Source organism: Lethenteron reissneri, chromosome 58 (genome assembly GCF_015708825.2).
Source record: "Lethenteron reissneri isolate LAM-NWPU_2019-01 chromosome 58, ASM1570882v1, whole genome shotgun sequence".
NCBI lineage: Eukaryota > Metazoa > Chordata > Hyperoartia > Petromyzontiformes > Petromyzontidae > Lethenteron > Lethenteron reissneri.
This window is the reverse complement of record NC_083836.1, coordinates 764,061-780,826: the sequence shown is the minus strand read 5'-3', so window position 1 is coordinate 780,826 and position 16,766 is coordinate 764,061. Positions and strand designations below refer to the sequence as shown.

The following is a 16,766-nucleotide window of genomic DNA, read 5'->3' as shown; positions in this document are numbered from 1 at the left end:
AGAGTATTGGGCCTCTGGTCTCAAGCCTTCGTGCCGAAGAGTGGGATTTAAATGTCGCACATAACCTAACAGACACGACACGCGATGCTAGATCTTTTACCCTGAGCATCACCTGGAGATAAAGGCGCCACTTGGTCGTGCGTCCTGGAAACATTTATGAAACATGCCAAGGCTGCATTTGAGAGAGAGAGATTTAGGCCAACAGGCTGTTGCCCAAGTGGAAACAATAACAAACTCAATGTTTTCTTTGTTGTCGATGATAAAATCTTGGTTAAAGAAGCAAAGCCTGCATGTTTCGAGAGGTGCTTTAGAAAGAGATCTGGTGCGATTTGACGTGTCTCAGAATAATTATGTACAGGCTCTTGACTCTTTTATCTACAACCATACAGAATGTTATCTGGGGGCGTCACAGCTGATGCCCCGATTAACATTTATTGTGCGTTTCACTTTGAGAGGCCCTTTGAGAGCACACGACATATACGGTCACTGGTCAACATGGTTTAACGACAAGAAATTAGAAATCAACTCTGGGTAATTAATTTTTCTGTTTAATCGCGCATAGCCTTAGTTCTCTAAATTCATATTATTAGATCGTAAAACTAAAGGGTAATGTTCTAGCGTAAAGTTGCTGCTTCAGTGAGCTTATGCAATGAATAACTGCTTAATCAAAATAATTGCATGTTTTTTCATCTTGACTCAGATTAGATAACTATCTTAACGGTTTGGTCAACTGGCCTTCTGCAGGAAATGTCAATTCTTACTCTTAAGTGACAATGACTAAATCCTTTTATCATTTTGAAAAAACCCGGGATTTCTTATTCCGTTTAACATGAGGTCAATGCGATTTTTTTTTTCTTTCATTGCTGCGATCTTGAGCGTTTAAAAGCCCGTTGCTTGGGTTATGTTTGTGCATGAAACCGTAGTGCTGAATGTTGTCAGTGTACTGCAATCAAGGCTTTCTTTTCATGAGAGCAGAACCTATCATTAATGTGGGTGTTATGTTTACAAACCTCTCTGCATTTTCAAAAATCTTAATTTCATTTAGATTTGTCTTTGGCTCTGTTTATTCCAATTGTGCTGTTAACATCAAGTACAGATCAAGAAATCTGTTCTGAAATATTACAGAGCGGTGCATCACTCCACGTGTAGGGCAACAGCCGTGGAAGAGATTTTCACAGGATTTATGATAGATTCTTTAAGTGGAATTTGTATCCTTCAAACAGAAGAAAGCACACGTTCCCATAGACTCTGCGATGAGATTATTAAGCATGACTGTCAAACTAATATATTTAATTCCCAGAAATGTCATTTACCTCCGGTGAAGTGCAGAACCAAATTAAATGCAGTGGCTTTTTTTGTGCAGTCATTAGTGATGGGGCTGAGACCCGCAATTCCCTACACTTGAAACGAGTTTAATCGTAGGTGATTGAAACCCAGATTCGAACACAGCACATTAGAAGTGCAGTTTTCCAGCCGCCTCCCTCGATTTCAGGGCGCTACGGTGGCGAGATGTTAAACACCTCTCCTTGTCTACAGGAGGTCGTGGGTTACATCCCGACCCTGATGCCTCTATTGGAGTTTGCATGTTCTCTGTGGCCGCTTGGATTTTTCTCCGGGTCCTCCTGTTTGTCCCCCCGCATTTATAAACATGCGCTTATTTTTCTGCAATCAATTTCCAACCCGATAAGTCACTTTGTTGAGCTATCATTTGTGGCTAGGCTGCTTCAGAACAAAAGTTACATAGCTTCGTGGGCCTTACCTAGTAAAATAAAAACAGTTTAGTTTTATTAATGAACTTTACCAAACGCATTGGGATGGAAATTATAATGTCATGCTGTGTGGGTTGTGGTGGAGAGTCATGTTCACAGAATCACGGGTTGTACTCGGGGAACTCAAACGGCCCCCTTTTTTCAGTCCCCCATGGAGCCACAGTAGCTCACAGATAGCTTCGGTGTTGAAGTCCCGCAGTTTGCGTAACGAGGGTGGAAGATATCACCACGGAACGATACCGCTCGTGTGCCCATTCACCGAGGGAGCTCCAGAGCCGTGAACCCCACTGCTTTGGATTGCTGCTGCAATTCAAGACGCCGTAGAGAAAGCTTGTGGAGTAACTACTAAGGTGCCCCATAATAAAAGAGTGGGTTATGCATGTGTTCAAACTAAAGTGGAGTCGCCATGGTCCATTGATTCGTTCATTCATATCAATTGTTAAGCACATGATGCGATTGTGCAGCACCCCTCCCCGAACCTCCGATTAGCACGGTTGGCTGCGTACCTACTAAAGTTCTGCGTACACATACATGCATGCTGCGAGTTCCATAGGAAGTGATACAAATTTGGTATTGAATCATCGTGACTCTAATCACAAGACTTTATAAAATTATCAGGCTGGGGTGATGGCTTAATTAAAATTCCTTGATGCGCACAGAATTCACAACACTTTCATAAACTAACTATAAGTGTTAATTTTGGAGCTTTCGTGACTGCAGGAATTATTCTTTGGTTTTTTCGGTAAAGTCACGTATAAAAATAAAATAATAAATTAAATAATAGCATACGACGTTTCGATTGCAACACAAGCAATCATCATCAGGTATAATGAAATAGCGACATAGAATATAGCCAGAAAACTATAGACAGACATATAAGCAGACAGATATCACCAAGATACATAGAGAGAGCAACCCAGGTACAGAGAGAGGTGATCGTCTCTGTGGGGTGGCCCCCCTCTGTGGGGTGGCCCCCCTCTGTCTATTTAAGGCCACCCCACAGAGACGATCACCTCTCTCTGTACCTGGGTTGCTCTCTCTATGTATCTTGGTGATATCTGTCTGCTTATATGTCTGTCTATAGTATTCTGGTTATATTCTATGTCGCTATTTCATTATACCTGATGATGATTGCTTGTGTTGCAATCGAAACGTCGTATGCTATTATTTAATTTATTATTTTATTTTTATACGTGACTTTACCGAAAAAACCAAAGAATAACTATAAGTGTCCGTGGGATACTGTTACTGTGATTTGGAGCAGAGATTTCAATTTAATTCCCTAAAAAATAATTGGAAGGCTTTGTTGCAGAAGTGTTCGTGCGTGCCACTGTGTGCCACTGTTAGAAGCTCTTCACCATCCGCTCGCGTTGTTTTGGGAAAGGATTCGGAAACAGCTGTGTTCCTTAGAAGCTTAACTAGATCGTAATATCCGACACTGATCCCTCCTTCCTCCCCACACCACATTGCACCAGAACAAAAAAAACCCCCACAACAATTGTTCAAAGTTCACCTTTCATTTGAACCTGTTCTCCATCATTCATTCATGATGGTGTAGCTGAGGCGGTGGGGTGGTTGTACACAACGCCTGCGCGATCAAGCGGAAGAAAGGGCACAACGTAGATTTCTGGGCAGTGTCGGGCCAGAGGAAGGGGGTTGTAGTTGTTGTTTTGAGAATGTGAGAGCGAGTAATGAGTTGCTTGCTGTCGGGTGGGATAGGTGCTTACCTTTATTCGCGCAAAACATCCACAGTGGGTACAGTGTGTGCCCTTTAGATTAATCTGGGCAGATATACCTTTTCTCACGTTTAATTTAAGGGTTTTGGGGAGGATCGCAGAAGATAAAAACATGGTAAAAAAATCTCAAAAGCCGCCTCCCCGAGACCCAAGAACGTGAACATTGTGCAGATCATTGCCGACGTATTGTGAGCCACGTCACACTTCCGTCGGTCCAGTTTTAGTCCTGCGGGTTGTCAAGGCGCCACTCGAGCATTGAATTTGTACCTTCCACAATTGGCTTTTGATTTTCAGTTGTTTCAGTGTTGTGTTATTTTCTCCAACTTTCTTTTATTTACTTTTTTTTTTATATTTTTACGTGATAGAAAGCAATACAGGCGTGTCTCAAGACTCCTTTGAAAGAGATTTCTGCATTGGGATGTTTGGCCAATGCGATTAACGGTTTTTTGCCATTGTGTGGGAGGAAATTTAAGTGCCCAGTGATAAGCCACGAGTACGGAGAGGATAACGCTCAAACTTCCGTACAGATTGATTTAAGAATCTATTGCCGTATTTAAATCTTGTGGTCGCCTCGCAATCAAAACCAACACCCACCTGCAGCCGTCTGGAATGCTCTTCCTTCCAACAATAGGAAGCCACTGGGAGCTATGTACTTATAAATCATCTACATTTAAAACTCGTTTCTTTAGAACCGCTTCTTGTGTTTAGTTTGTTGGCCTTCCCCCGCACCTCCGATGAGCACGGTCGGCTTTGTATGGTGCGACAGAAGTTCAACATACACACACACACACATGCGTACCTGCTTTTCTCAGGAAACCTCCTCCACACGAATACTAACCACTGGCTCTCAACTCTAATAATTTTTTCGAGATCGGGGCCCGCGCGCTCGCCGGGATTTGAACGTTGTTTTTTTTTTTGTTCGCCGTCGTGCCCCCCCCACCCCCCCTGCCCCTACAGATCTGTCGAAGAACAGGCTGAACGAGGTGCCGCTCGAGGTGTGCCACTTCGTGTCTCTCGAGAGCCTCGTGCTCTACCACAACTGCATCCGCAGCATCCCCGAGGCCATCGTCAACCTTCGCTCGCTCACCTATCTCAACATCAGGTGGGGGCCCGAGCGTTCGCGTGCCACTACTCGGCTCTCCTCTGCCCTCCTCGATTTTGTTCACGTGATTCCAATGTTTCCGCGCGACATTCCGCGTCGAGGGCTGCAGTTTGTTCGCGTCTCTTTTGTACCACCTGAGACATTTTCAACCCTTTCCCGTTCCGAGACATCTGCAAGTTGCGGGGTTGGGGGTATCCCGTTCACCGCTGAAGCTCAAGTGTTTCGGCATAAATTTTATTTAGAGGCGTAACGCCGTTATTTTAAAGACATTGTGCTCACCGCAGAGAACCGTAGCAACACGACCGCACACTACGATAGCTGCCACCAAACTGTGCCATACACCCTCCCGCATGTCCTTGTGGGAGCCTCGGTCCTGATAAAGTTATGTCATCGGCCTATAAATGTAACAAAAATAACGAGACATTTTTAGTTAATTATATGCACATCAAAAATACCAAGGTAAATAGCTAAGATAAGTACACGTGGGTTTAAGTTTTTTAATATATTTTTCTAGTAAAACATCTTCACGCTGTAATATCCATATTAATATACAGTCATTTTAGGTGTGTCGTTGATCACGTGATCCCTTCCAGCCAATCAAAACGGGTGTCGAATGTGCAACAAAACAAAGTTGCGCTGTGCAGAGCCATGTGCAACGTTCTCATTGTCTCTCTGTTGCAGCCCATGATAAACAGAGCAACATGCGACAGCAATTGTGCGGTGCTACAGGAGGAGAGGTGCATGGTTTCACTTGAACTTTAGTCTCCGTTAATGCAAACGAGAAATACGACCACTGGGGTCGATCTTGTGTGTGTGGAGACCGAGGGTGTACAACTCAATTGTTCCTGTCTGTATTAACCATGTACCTCCCATCCACTGTATTCATTAAAGTGCAACTTAGTTCCATGAAAGTGCAATCTAGGGGCGCCAAGGTGGCTAGGAGATGTTAACTACCTCGCCGGGTATACAGGAGGTCATGGGTTCGATCCCAACCCTGATGCCTACTGTATATCTGGAGTTTTTGCATGTCTTTCTCTCTCCCCATAGTCGCTGCTATAAATTTCCACATAATGAGCCACTTGGTTGAACTGTCATTTCTGAAAAAGAGCTGTATAGCTCGGTGGGATTTATCTGGTAAAATAAAAATATAGTTGAGTCAACAATCGCTGATTATCACAACAATCGATGTGGACCTGTGTGCTGGGACATTGGGTGTGTGATTACAGTTACATATGTCTTAGTGATTTATATGTTCACCGTAGTCTCCGTATTTTAAGATGCTTCAAAAAGTAAGAGGCACCCCAGACTCCTGTCCACTGGCTATAAAAAACAATATATACGAATCTGGTCACATATAAACACCTACCACATTATAAGACACCCTCCCCTGACTTTTGCTTTAAAGTAGAAGGAAAGTGAGTCTTATAATCTGGAGAATACAGCGAAGTTTTGTTGTACAACTAACACTCACGATTGACAATAACGTTGGGAGTCCCTAATGCAGTGGTGGAGTTACCAAAGGGTCTGTGCATGTACAATATTGGTCTGGAAAACCCAAATATATTTTTACGTGACGGAGACATAATTTATTATGTGGACATGTGAAAGAGAAGTCCATTTAAATGTGTGGCTTGCGCAGCAGTGAGTCCAGGGTTCAAAACAAATGTCAGTCCAATATAACTGTACACTAACGGATGTTTTACGATTAACTGTAAGCAACCATCTGCTTGCTTGAGTCGATATCTAAAAGACCCCATGATGCCCTCTGTAGGAGGCCATTGTGAGCCCATCTTAAGGCTGGATTTGGACACTTGCCCACTCTTGCCAAATGAACAGATTGTACACCTACAGCCGTTTGTCAATCCACTGCTGCATTAGGGCCTCCCCACGCTATTTGGGTCCGAACTGTTATTTGACGACCAAACATCACCATGGTGGTCAGTACGGGTTGGTGAGAGCGGGGACCGTAGACATTGGGAGCATGGTAGAGTACAACCATTGTTTTTTTGACGTGAGCCCGTAGCAGCCTATGACGCCAGTTGAGTGCATGGTTGGTCTACCATGCAAGGAATATTTAGGTGCATTCATGCTTAGCTTCCGAGATTTGATAAAATAGGGTGCATTCTTTGTTGATTTTTTTCCATCGGCGAACAGATTGTATCTTCCCAAAGTATTCGCAGACTCAGCCGAGCAAAAACCTGTTTTCCCGATTGTCATGGCGCGTTCAGGAGTGACGTTACACTGGCGCTTGAGAGAGGCCACGGGGCAATGCTGAAATTCTCATCGTATTGCACGCTTGCATCAAGCATGTCCAGCATCTGCTAGACGGCGCTACTGGAGTATGGAATCTACTATCGCTGTTTCCTGTTTGATGCCTTTCTTACATTAATCCTGCCGGATGTGCCTTAGAGGCAGGAAATGGCAGGAAGAGATATATTCAGAAATTATTTGGTGATACTGTATTGTCTGGTGATGCACAAGCACAAATAGCAAAAAAAAAACCAACACATTCATGAATAACACTGGCCTTTTAAAGAGAAATCTATATCATTTGCCCATAACATCGGGGTTTTTTTTTTAGATTGCGTAAATATAAATGTGTTGTAAACCCGCCACCACCCCACACAGCCAATTAGTAAGGTTTGTCATGGAAACAGAACATGCCAGTTCGTTACGAGTACAGCACACCGGTGTGTTGGAGAGCAAATCCACAACATTTTACAATCTGCTGAGATTGTAAATGTGTGTTGGAGAGCAAGATTGTAAATGTTGTGGATTTTCTCTCCGACACACCGGTGTGCTGTACTGGTAACAAATTGGCATGTTCTGTTTACGTGACAAACCTTACTAATTGGCTTTGTTGGGTGGTGGCGGGTTTAACGACATTTATATTTACACGATCTAACCCAAAAAAAAAGCTATATTATGGATGATATTGGTCGTGAAAAGCCTACGTGGTTTAAACTATATAATTTGCAATACTTAGGACAGTGACCCTTCTGATGCATCACCCTTCCTCACTTATAACTGACCACATAAATAAATGTGTTATGAAGAAGGGGCCGTTGGCAAAAACGTCACCTATCCTATACATTTTTCCTTTTAAGGCAGTGTTATGGACGAACGTGCATTTTTTTATGTTTTTAGTTGAAACCTTTGTGTGTCCGTGTGCGTTTGAGATTTTACGGCATGTATGGAAGTGTGTCTAAAATATTAAATAACGATTACATTCCAGATGTTTTAACTATCGCCGTTAATATTGCAGTCTTTTCGAGTTGTCGCGGTACCGTCTTAAATGCAAAAGCCAGCCGTTGGAGACAAATTGTGTTTGCGGATAGCTGCGGGGGGGTAGTTAGAATTGTCTGGGCACATAGAAAGAAAGGTTTTACTCACATTTGACATGTCTCACAGAGGCCTCTGGCCATGACATTACATTCTGTCTCGCACATGTGTTTTTGCTGGCACGGTGGTTTTGCCTTTGATTACGCGCTCCGTACGTGTTTCATTCTTCGCCCCAAAATTTTAAACGAAATTCTCCCCTTTCGATTTCGGCTCTGGTCTTGCAGCCGGAATCAGCTGACGACGCTCCCGCCCTACCTGTGCAAGCTGCCACTGCAGGTTCTCAATGCCAGCAACAACAAGCTGGTGTCACTGCCCGAGGAGCTCGGGCAACTGAAGGAGCTCTCGGCGCTGGTGAGTGTCGTCGTTTGCCGTCTCAGGTGGTCGCAAGAAGTAAAAAATGTGTGGTCTGTGCACATGGACTACTTTCTTGAAAGAGGCTGTGATTTTTTCCGATTTCAATATGTCTCTGCCTGCTAACAAATCTGTCTACATATCTATTCAACCGCTGTTCACATTTACAGTCGCCTGCCTCTCTTATTTCTTGGTTTGTCGGCGTCCGCTGGATTCGTCTTATTAACTCCCACTCGCAATTCCCGACTCGGGCTACGAACACGCTCACAGGGAGTTGTAGTGCCCACACCCCACCACCTCACTTCCCCAACCAGTTACCCACAATGCATCGCTACTTTAATCTCTGCACCTGCAGCAGGTGCAGCGAAGGTTAAGCCGTCCTAGCTTAAAGTTAAGAAGAATATTATATTTTACGGTTTCAAATACAGCTTGAGCATTCAGGGAGAACATCAACGCTGCATGGACAGCACTTTATTCTGCCTCTTATCATGTCAATGCTTTCATTAGAATCAATTTTGCCAAGGTGCAAAACCTTATTTTAATCGTCAATCCCCACAAGTTCCAACGATTTATCTCCGTAAACGTCCCAAAGGCAATGCACAAGGCAGACCCAAACCAGCCACAAAGGCAGTGTCTCACATAGTTACCAATTCCTTGCATGCATTTCCCGCTCTTTTGCATGCGCTGCTTACTTAGCGTTCCAGTGTTATTTTTAACTGTGCCCTCTAACAAACAACAATTACTTGCAGCAAAACAAACGGAGGCGTTTTAAAGTGATAAGTTTCTGCTTTCGCCGCTTCCTTTGGCGGACATAACGGGGTGGCCTCAGGGTGGGAAAGCAGAGCCTTGTCATGTCATGTATTTCAATCGCCGGATGAGTAGAATTCTAGGAGAAAGGTTTCATTGGAGGTTCGTTGGGCTGTGATCGGCGTGATCCGTTGTGACGCCGCACAGGCAGCGTTCAAAAAGGGAAATGTCTGCGCAAGGCTCTGCTCCTCTCTAGAGTGAGGTTCAATTAACAGCATCTCGGCTGACAGAAGTGGATTCGATGCACAGCAAATATAAATGAGTGCTTCGTTTCCCGGACAGCACGCTAAGCACGGATTACGCCTGGTCAGACGTGAGCATGCCATAAATCCGTCATCTTGATGCTATTTTTTGGTTGTACTCTTCAAACGGAGCCATTGTTGTCACAGCGATTAATGCTTCTACTGTGCCCACCCCGCTTGGCAAATTCATTTCAGAGCACACCCGTTGTAAAATGAATTGTGCTGCAAAGAAAACCAGACGGGAACAGCGAAGTGATAACGTCAGCAATCACCATTGCCGTGTCAAACTCCAGTTTGCATTGGCCCCCTGTGGCCCATCATGTTCCCTTCCATGTGTTTTTCTATTCGCGTTCCTGTTGCCACATCGCTCATTTTCCTCCATGGGTACCTTGGTGTCCAAACGTACCTATATCCTCGTATGTGCATTATCCGCCACCTCTACTGTGTGTGTGTGCCCGCGCGTCGTTGTGATGGTCTCCCTCTGTGTCTTTGTGTCCACGGTAGCAAGATGTTAACAAGCTCGCCTGGTATGCAGGAGGTCATGGGTTTAATTCCGATCCTGATGCCTGTATATTTGGAGTTTGCATGTTCTCCTCATGGTCACGTGGATTTTTCTCCAGGTTCTCCGGTTTTTCCCTCCACATTCACTCTCGTGTTTGGACGGTTGTGCGTGTGTGAGTGTGTGTGCGTGCGTCCTTGCTGCGGCGGCGGCGCGTGTCCGAGTACCCGCTCGTCCCGACGGCCAATCTTGTGTGTGTTGTTGGTAGGACGTGAGCTGCAACGAGATCCAGGCGCTGCCGCCCCAGATAGCGAGCCTGACGTGCCTCCGTGACCTCAACGTGCGCAGGAACAATCTCGTCATCCTGCCCGACGGTAGCGCACCGCTTACGCTTCACTAGAGGCCCCTCCAAGCTCGTTAGGTGCTCCGGCGACGGCCTCAGTCAGCTGTGCGGTCGTGCGTGAACGGAAATGGTGGGGGAGGGGGGGTGCGCAGGGACGGTGGGGGGGGGTGGAGGTCTTTGCAAGGCGGATACGTGACAAAATAAATCTATTTACGTAAAAAGATACCATGTTTATTTTCAGCGTAATGGTCTATTTTGTCGAGGACGCTTGGCAACAGCAGGTCAACTGGCCGGTGTGAGGACTAGCCATGAAACCGTGCATCCAATTTGTCAGTTATAATAGATTCTTATGCTCCCGATACCTGCATTCAATTAGTGCATGCTTATGCAAATTTATATGATTAGTATGCGTCATATGTTATTGAGTCACCAATAGAAGCTCGTTGTTCACTGCATTGTTTAAGAAATAAAAAATTGATTGTGCATTCCAGAATAGGCACATGATATTTGTTGGTTTCACTGCTATTTTTAACTTTTTCTCCACAATACAAGCTGTAAATGGGCAATATGTTGGTCTCTGCGTACATAACTGATGTATAGTGGAGCACTCCACCCCACGAATAATCTCGGTATTCCAAGGACGCACTGTGTATATTTTAACAAACTAAACGAGCTGTAAATATCCCACCTCTCGATTGACATGAATGCACATTTCACCCTTCACCTTCTGTCTGGTCCAGGCCACACGCCACCGGGAATTGTGATGTGTTACTTGCCATCTCTACTGAGCCCTTGTCAATTTGGAATGAGCCTTCTGCCATCGCAAACGCGTAACCCTCCTCCAGATAGACTAGTCTCGTCTAAAACACATGTTATTTAAATGTTTTTTCTTCTTCCACTTGTTTGTCCCACTCATGTGGGGTTCGTAATGGGTATCCAAATTGCACACCGCACAAAGTAATTGGTAACTTTGTATCTCAATATACACAAGGTTACATTAATCAGTAATCTGTATCACGTTTACAATTCCTATAGCAATTTGTAATTTAATACAATTATTTGAATTTAATTTTATATTGCAACACCCGCGCAAATTGCATCTCGAAACGGCAAACCGTTGCGAACCACGTTGACGTCAAAACCGGTGACGAGGACCGCCACCACGGGGGGGAAAGCAAGACAAACGCCATCAAGGATAACGGAGGTCATTTCATTGTTTTTTGCCCATTCACATGGCGCTGGGAACCCACACACTCCCTTCTCTCCCCCCCCCCGCGCCCCCAAACAGAGATCGCGGACTTGCCCCTGGTACAGTTGGACGTGTCGTGTAACCGCCTGGGCGAAATCCCCGTGAGCTTCCGTAAGCTGAAGCAGCTGCAGAGTCTCGTGCTGGACAACAACCCGATGAAAAGCCCGCCGGCACAGGTGCGTGTGGGCACACACGCTGGCTGGTTAAACCGGAAGGCTTGGCATCGGCGAGAGGAATGTCGTCGAGTCCTTGCGGCGAGCCGAGAGCGAGTCCAAGAGTGTTGCTTGGAAACGCGGTGTTGAATGCGATAACCCAGTGTCTTCTTAGAAGGCAGGCGGGCCCATACCTGCACAGGGTGGATTTTTCCCAATGTGTGTGTGCAAATTCAATTTTGTTTCTTACTCTTTTACGCCATTATTATATTCGTGCTTTCTGTTACCCATTTTGGTTTGAACGTGTTGTAAAGTTGTACTTTTCAGTGTTGTGATATGCAATACATTGTCTTTACCCCACCTGGGTCTTCCTGTTTACCCACCTCGTTCCACCTGTTTCTCAGTGGGCTGCTCCTTGTTAAATTTAGGGGTTTGCAAATGTAGAATGAATCGCTATATCTATAAATGATATAAATGCTCAAATTTCCAATTGCTTTCGTGAAAGTCAGAGTGGGTGTTGGTCTATGGGCCAGAATCAAAGATGGCAAAGCTTAAGTGTTACTAAAATCTTTAAATCACCAAAATAGTCAAAGTGGGTAATGCAATAACCTTGTTTTAAAAGCTTGTCATCACACACTCCACTTGTATTTGCCATATACAGAAGCTTGTAACCCTATATATTTGCCAATTCTAGTGGTGCTGATTTCTGCCCTGGCCCCTAGGTGTGTTATGGGCCGGTCTGCCCTTCTAAACATGACACTGTTGAAGAAGCAAAGACGTCGTCTGTTATCCAGGCCCCATGCAAAGCGATACAAAACAAGGGAACGGCTCATTAGCTTATCGCGCGACCCTGCCGTGTCTCACGCAGATATGCATCAAGGGCAAGCATCACATTTTCAAGTACCTGCACATGGAGGCATGCAAGCTTGATAAGAAGCTCGCCGATCGCTTGATCAGGCCTGCCGGCTCCTCCACATGGTGAGTGATGGAGCAAGCGTGCGCGTGCGCTGGGCGCCGGAATTGTCATTCAATTCGGCAGGGCTTGACGCTCGAAGCTGGCTGCTTTGGCGTTAATTTGATATCCGCCCACGCAGCAATCGCTTAAACCCTCCCCTTCATTTATTTGTGAAAAATGCTCGTGAAATATTTGGCATGACATCTGCTCTGTGTGTTTGTGTGGCGGGGGTGGGGAGCAGTGGTGGAGTGGTTGGTGCATTGTGCTGTGAATTTCAGTTTTATTCTTAGCCACAACCGGAATGTGCGATTGATTTGCAGGTATCCCTCGATTTATGAAAGCGATGCACTCTTCAAAAACACGCGTAAAATGCAATTTTGTAAATCTAAATTTGACTTTTCTCATTAATTTAATACCAAAAAATTAGGAATGTGTTTCGGACAGTAATTTCAACTATGCTACTAACCTAGAAATTTTAACCACCTATGTCGCTATTCACAATATAATATAATAAATGAAAAAATATAATAATGAAGAACAGAAATCTTAAAAAGATTGAATAATAATTAATTAAAAACAAAATAATGCGCCTTTTCAGGGAACTCTCCAACAGATCTGCTGCATGTTGTAATGAATGTAAAGGCGATGTGGAAGCGTCACTCTTGCACTATCGGGACACCGTGACGCTGTTTCGGATGGATGAGGCATCCTCCTGCGTGCTTCTTGTTTAATCTCGTGGCGTGTGGCCGTTGTGAAATTGTGTTGGCGCTGAAATTCGATGTCGTTAATCGAAAAATGTCCTTAATTTGTCAACTGTGTGAACACGAAATTTCATAAACTATACGTTTGCAAATCGAGGGATACCTGCATATACCGCTCCTGGACCTCCCTTAGATTGACTCGGTCTCAAATGAATACCTGGTGTGGTGTGTAAACATCAGCACAAGGGTGGCAAAGGTGGGCGGGCGGGCGGCCAGCGTGGTTCTTGCCACACCACCCTCTCGTGCGCCGTGCCAGCCTTCATAGGTGCTCACGAACAGTACTCGCCCCAGCAGCTTGTGTAGGCTACACGGCGTAGCTTTGTCTTTGTGTGTGTTTCACACCATTCGATTGTGTTTTGTGTTCCCCCGCCAGCCTTCCCGAGGATTTTGTGCCGCACAAGGCGTGCGGACTCCTCGATTCCGGGTTCAACAGCGTCGACAGTGGCAACAAGCGCTGGTCTGGCAACGAGGCACGTAGTAACCGCATCAAGGCAAGGGGGTTGACTTGCGAGTTTGATTTCTGTTCATGAAACGCAGGGGGCGATGACGTGTGTGCATGTTACAGCCCCTTTTTTTGTCAATGCGCCTCTGGAAAACGAGGGCCTCCCCCCCCCCCGCCCCCCATAACGTGTAGGCATTGGGGGTCGTTTGACCGTACTGCACGCCACGATGGTCACTGCGCGGGTTGGCCAAAGGCGGGTGAGCGTGGATGTTGAAGTATACTACCATATAATATAATAAACAAAAAAATGTCCGTGCTGCCCTCTGCCGGCAACGTAGCCTCCGAAATGTGACGCGTTATTAAACGGGCACGGAGGACTTGCGGTTTGGCACAATGCACATCCGTGTTATTGAACAGACCACGTGTCATGTTCCTGGCTGTATGATGCATACATACCCCTCGCATCCGTGTTTTTGATTTGAGCATCGTGCGTGCTTGCTGATGGAGGCGCAGAGAGTAGAAAACGCTCCTCGCTTGGCCAGCAAACTGCTCGGTAATGTTTTTTACTTGAATCTGCACGCTGAACCTTAGTGGATGGTTATTTTCGTAAGTCTCTATGAAAGTCTCTATGAAGTCATCTTCTGGAAGTGCTAAATTCCTCCTATTATTCACATCTTTTCAGAAATAATAATAGAGGTCCATGCAGTGACAAAAAAAAACTCATTAAGGATGAATGCATAGCTGGGCGCATTGAGCTTTGCACCATTGAGATTCTGGGTAGGACCAGGCCATCACTTCTGGTTAAGCCGCCTTCTCAAAGCTAGTGAGTCGATGGAGTTGACTTGAATCTTCAGTTCAGCGGATCAATGCATGCCCAGTATGAGGAGACTCACGTGGTTCAGTCATGTGCTGTGCGAAGTGGGCAAAATCATCCCCTTGTCTCTTGCAATGGAGACGATGTTATGTTTTTATGGTGACTTTTGAATGCTGCTTTAATTTACATTCAGTTGAATTCATTGTCCCTGTTTCAGCAACAAGGGCAGCCTCTAGAATGTGTTGTGACCTGTATGTATGTATGTATGTTGAACATCTTTCGCACCGTACGTAGCCAATCGTGATAATCGGAGGTGCGGGGGAAAGACAACAAACTAAACATAAAAAGCAGTTCTAAAGAAATGAGTTTTCAATCTTGATGATTTAAAAGTGCATAGCTCCGGTGGCTTCCTAATATCAGAAGGAAGAGCGTTCCAGATGGCCGCAGAAGCGCATCTGAAAGAGCGCGTTGCAGTGACCTAAGGCACTCTGACCTATCCGAAAAAAGAAGAATCATGTTTTTGATTCTTTGCACTAACTCTGTCGGAGGGGGGCTTTAACTGTTGTAAAGATTATCCGGTATGAGGTAAACTGTAGCACACATGACTATTCGGGACTTTCCGTATTAAAAACTGCCTAAATTGATAACATGTTTGCAAAAATTATAAGCTTTGCTTTGTGACCCTAAACCAGATTAAAAATAACTTTTTCCCAAATATGCAAATTAGTTTTGACCTGAAATATCCCCGCCTGTGGGGTTCCGCCGTGCTGCTCGTTCAACACGTCGAGAGACGGACGCCCGTTGGATAGGGTCACGTTGTCCGTGCCCATCGCGCAATGTTTCTCCCTGCCAAGTTGTTTTGGCTCGCGGCCGTCGCCGCGGCCGCCGCCCTTGTGCGATCTTGACGCGAGTCTCTCTGCCATCGCGTCTTTGAAGCAGCCTTCGGACGAGGAGTCGGCGTCGACGGCTCTGATGCGCGGCGCGGACAGCTCGCGGGACCAGCGGTTGCGACGCGAAACCCCCCACACGCCCCTGAGCAACGGCCTCGGTGAGTCTCCCCCCCCCCCCGTCTCTGTGGTTTTCCTATCGCCCGTTTGCCCGTGGGAAACGGGAGCAACGTGCGACAGCAATTGTGTTGTCCCCCCAGGAGGGAGAGGTTCGCAGTTTAACTTGAGCTTTAGTCTCCGTTGATGCCGACAAGAAATACGACCACTGCCATACGGGGTGGATCTTGTGTGTGTGGAGACCGAGGGTGTACAACTGAATTGTTCCTGTCTGTATTAACCATGTACCTCCCATCCACTGTGTTCCATGAAAGTGCAATCTAGTTCCATGAAAGTGCAATCTAGTTCCATGAAAGTGCAATCTAGGGGCGCCAAGGTGGCTGGGAGATGTTAACTGCCTCTCCTGCTATACAGGAGGACATGGGTTCAATCTCGACCCAGTTGTCTATATATTCGGAGTTTGCGTGTTCTCTCTCCCCGTAGTCACATTGACTACATACGGCACGAAAGAAGTTCAACAAACATACATTTGATGTTTAGTTCTAATTGAAACCTGACGATGCCGTGGCAGCAGTAGAGATTGCCGCTGTAACGCCGCGTTTGTGCCCTCAGTGGTGGAGGAGGGCCAGGAGGTGGACTACATAGAGGACGAGGACGAGGAGGACGCGGTCACCCCCAAGGCGGAAGACCAGCCGGGACTGACCACGAAGTTCATGGCGTACATCGAGCGCAGGATATCTCACGAGGTGCACGCGCTCCCAGCGCCGCCGTCTCGTCTCGCGCATTTAACGCCGGACGTTTCGCCCGTTCGGTCTGCACGTCGTACGATTTCGCCCGGTTTTATTCCAGTTTTGCTATCCACCCTTGGAGACAAGGGTGGTCATTAAGATTTCTCGCAGAGCAGTGCAACTCTCTGTGGTAAAGAACGGCCCGTGGAGGAAGAAATCATAGAACTTCTTCTGAGGTTCTTTCAAACGATTGTTTTTATCCGCACTCCAGAGGGCGCACCTGCCCACATGCTCCACCACAGATAAATGTTTTGTCGCACGGTAGTGGGACAGTCATTGATGACACTTGACTGAGAACATCGGATCCGATCGCTTGAGACACCTGAGTGTTATGTGGCAGATGGCTCCCGGGATGCATACCGGGGATATCAGCATTGCCAGTTCAGTGCTCTTCACTCCGAGCCACCCAG

The 16,766-nt window shown here is 46.0% G+C and overlaps 1 protein-coding gene across 20 annotated transcripts in view; it reads left to right on the top strand.

Moving 5' to 3' along the window:
- The window catches only part of LOC133357424 (DISP complex protein LRCH3-like), a 58,829-nt gene that overhangs the window by 16,292 nt on the left and 25,771 nt on the right, over positions 1 to 16,766 (top strand). For 16 of the 20 annotated variants that reach the window (XM_061575354.1, XM_061575365.1, XM_061575362.1 and 13 more), the window contains exons 2-9: positions 4,463 to 4,607; positions 8,174 to 8,300; positions 10,117 to 10,222; positions 11,480 to 11,616; positions 12,461 to 12,570; positions 13,682 to 13,799; positions 15,501 to 15,612; positions 16,181 to 16,314. In XM_061575354.1, coding sequence (XP_061431338.1) covers positions 4,463 to 4,607; positions 8,174 to 8,300; positions 10,117 to 10,222; positions 11,480 to 11,616; positions 12,461 to 12,570; positions 13,682 to 13,799; positions 15,501 to 15,612; positions 16,181 to 16,314 — 989 coding nt within the window. The remainder of the gene's footprint in view (positions 1 to 4,462; positions 4,608 to 8,173; positions 8,301 to 10,116; positions 10,223 to 11,479; positions 11,617 to 12,460; positions 12,571 to 13,681; positions 13,800 to 15,500; positions 15,613 to 16,180; positions 16,315 to 16,766) is intronic. The other 4 variants (XM_061575357.1, XM_061575356.1, XM_061575355.1 and 1 more) reach the window with 3 other exon arrangements.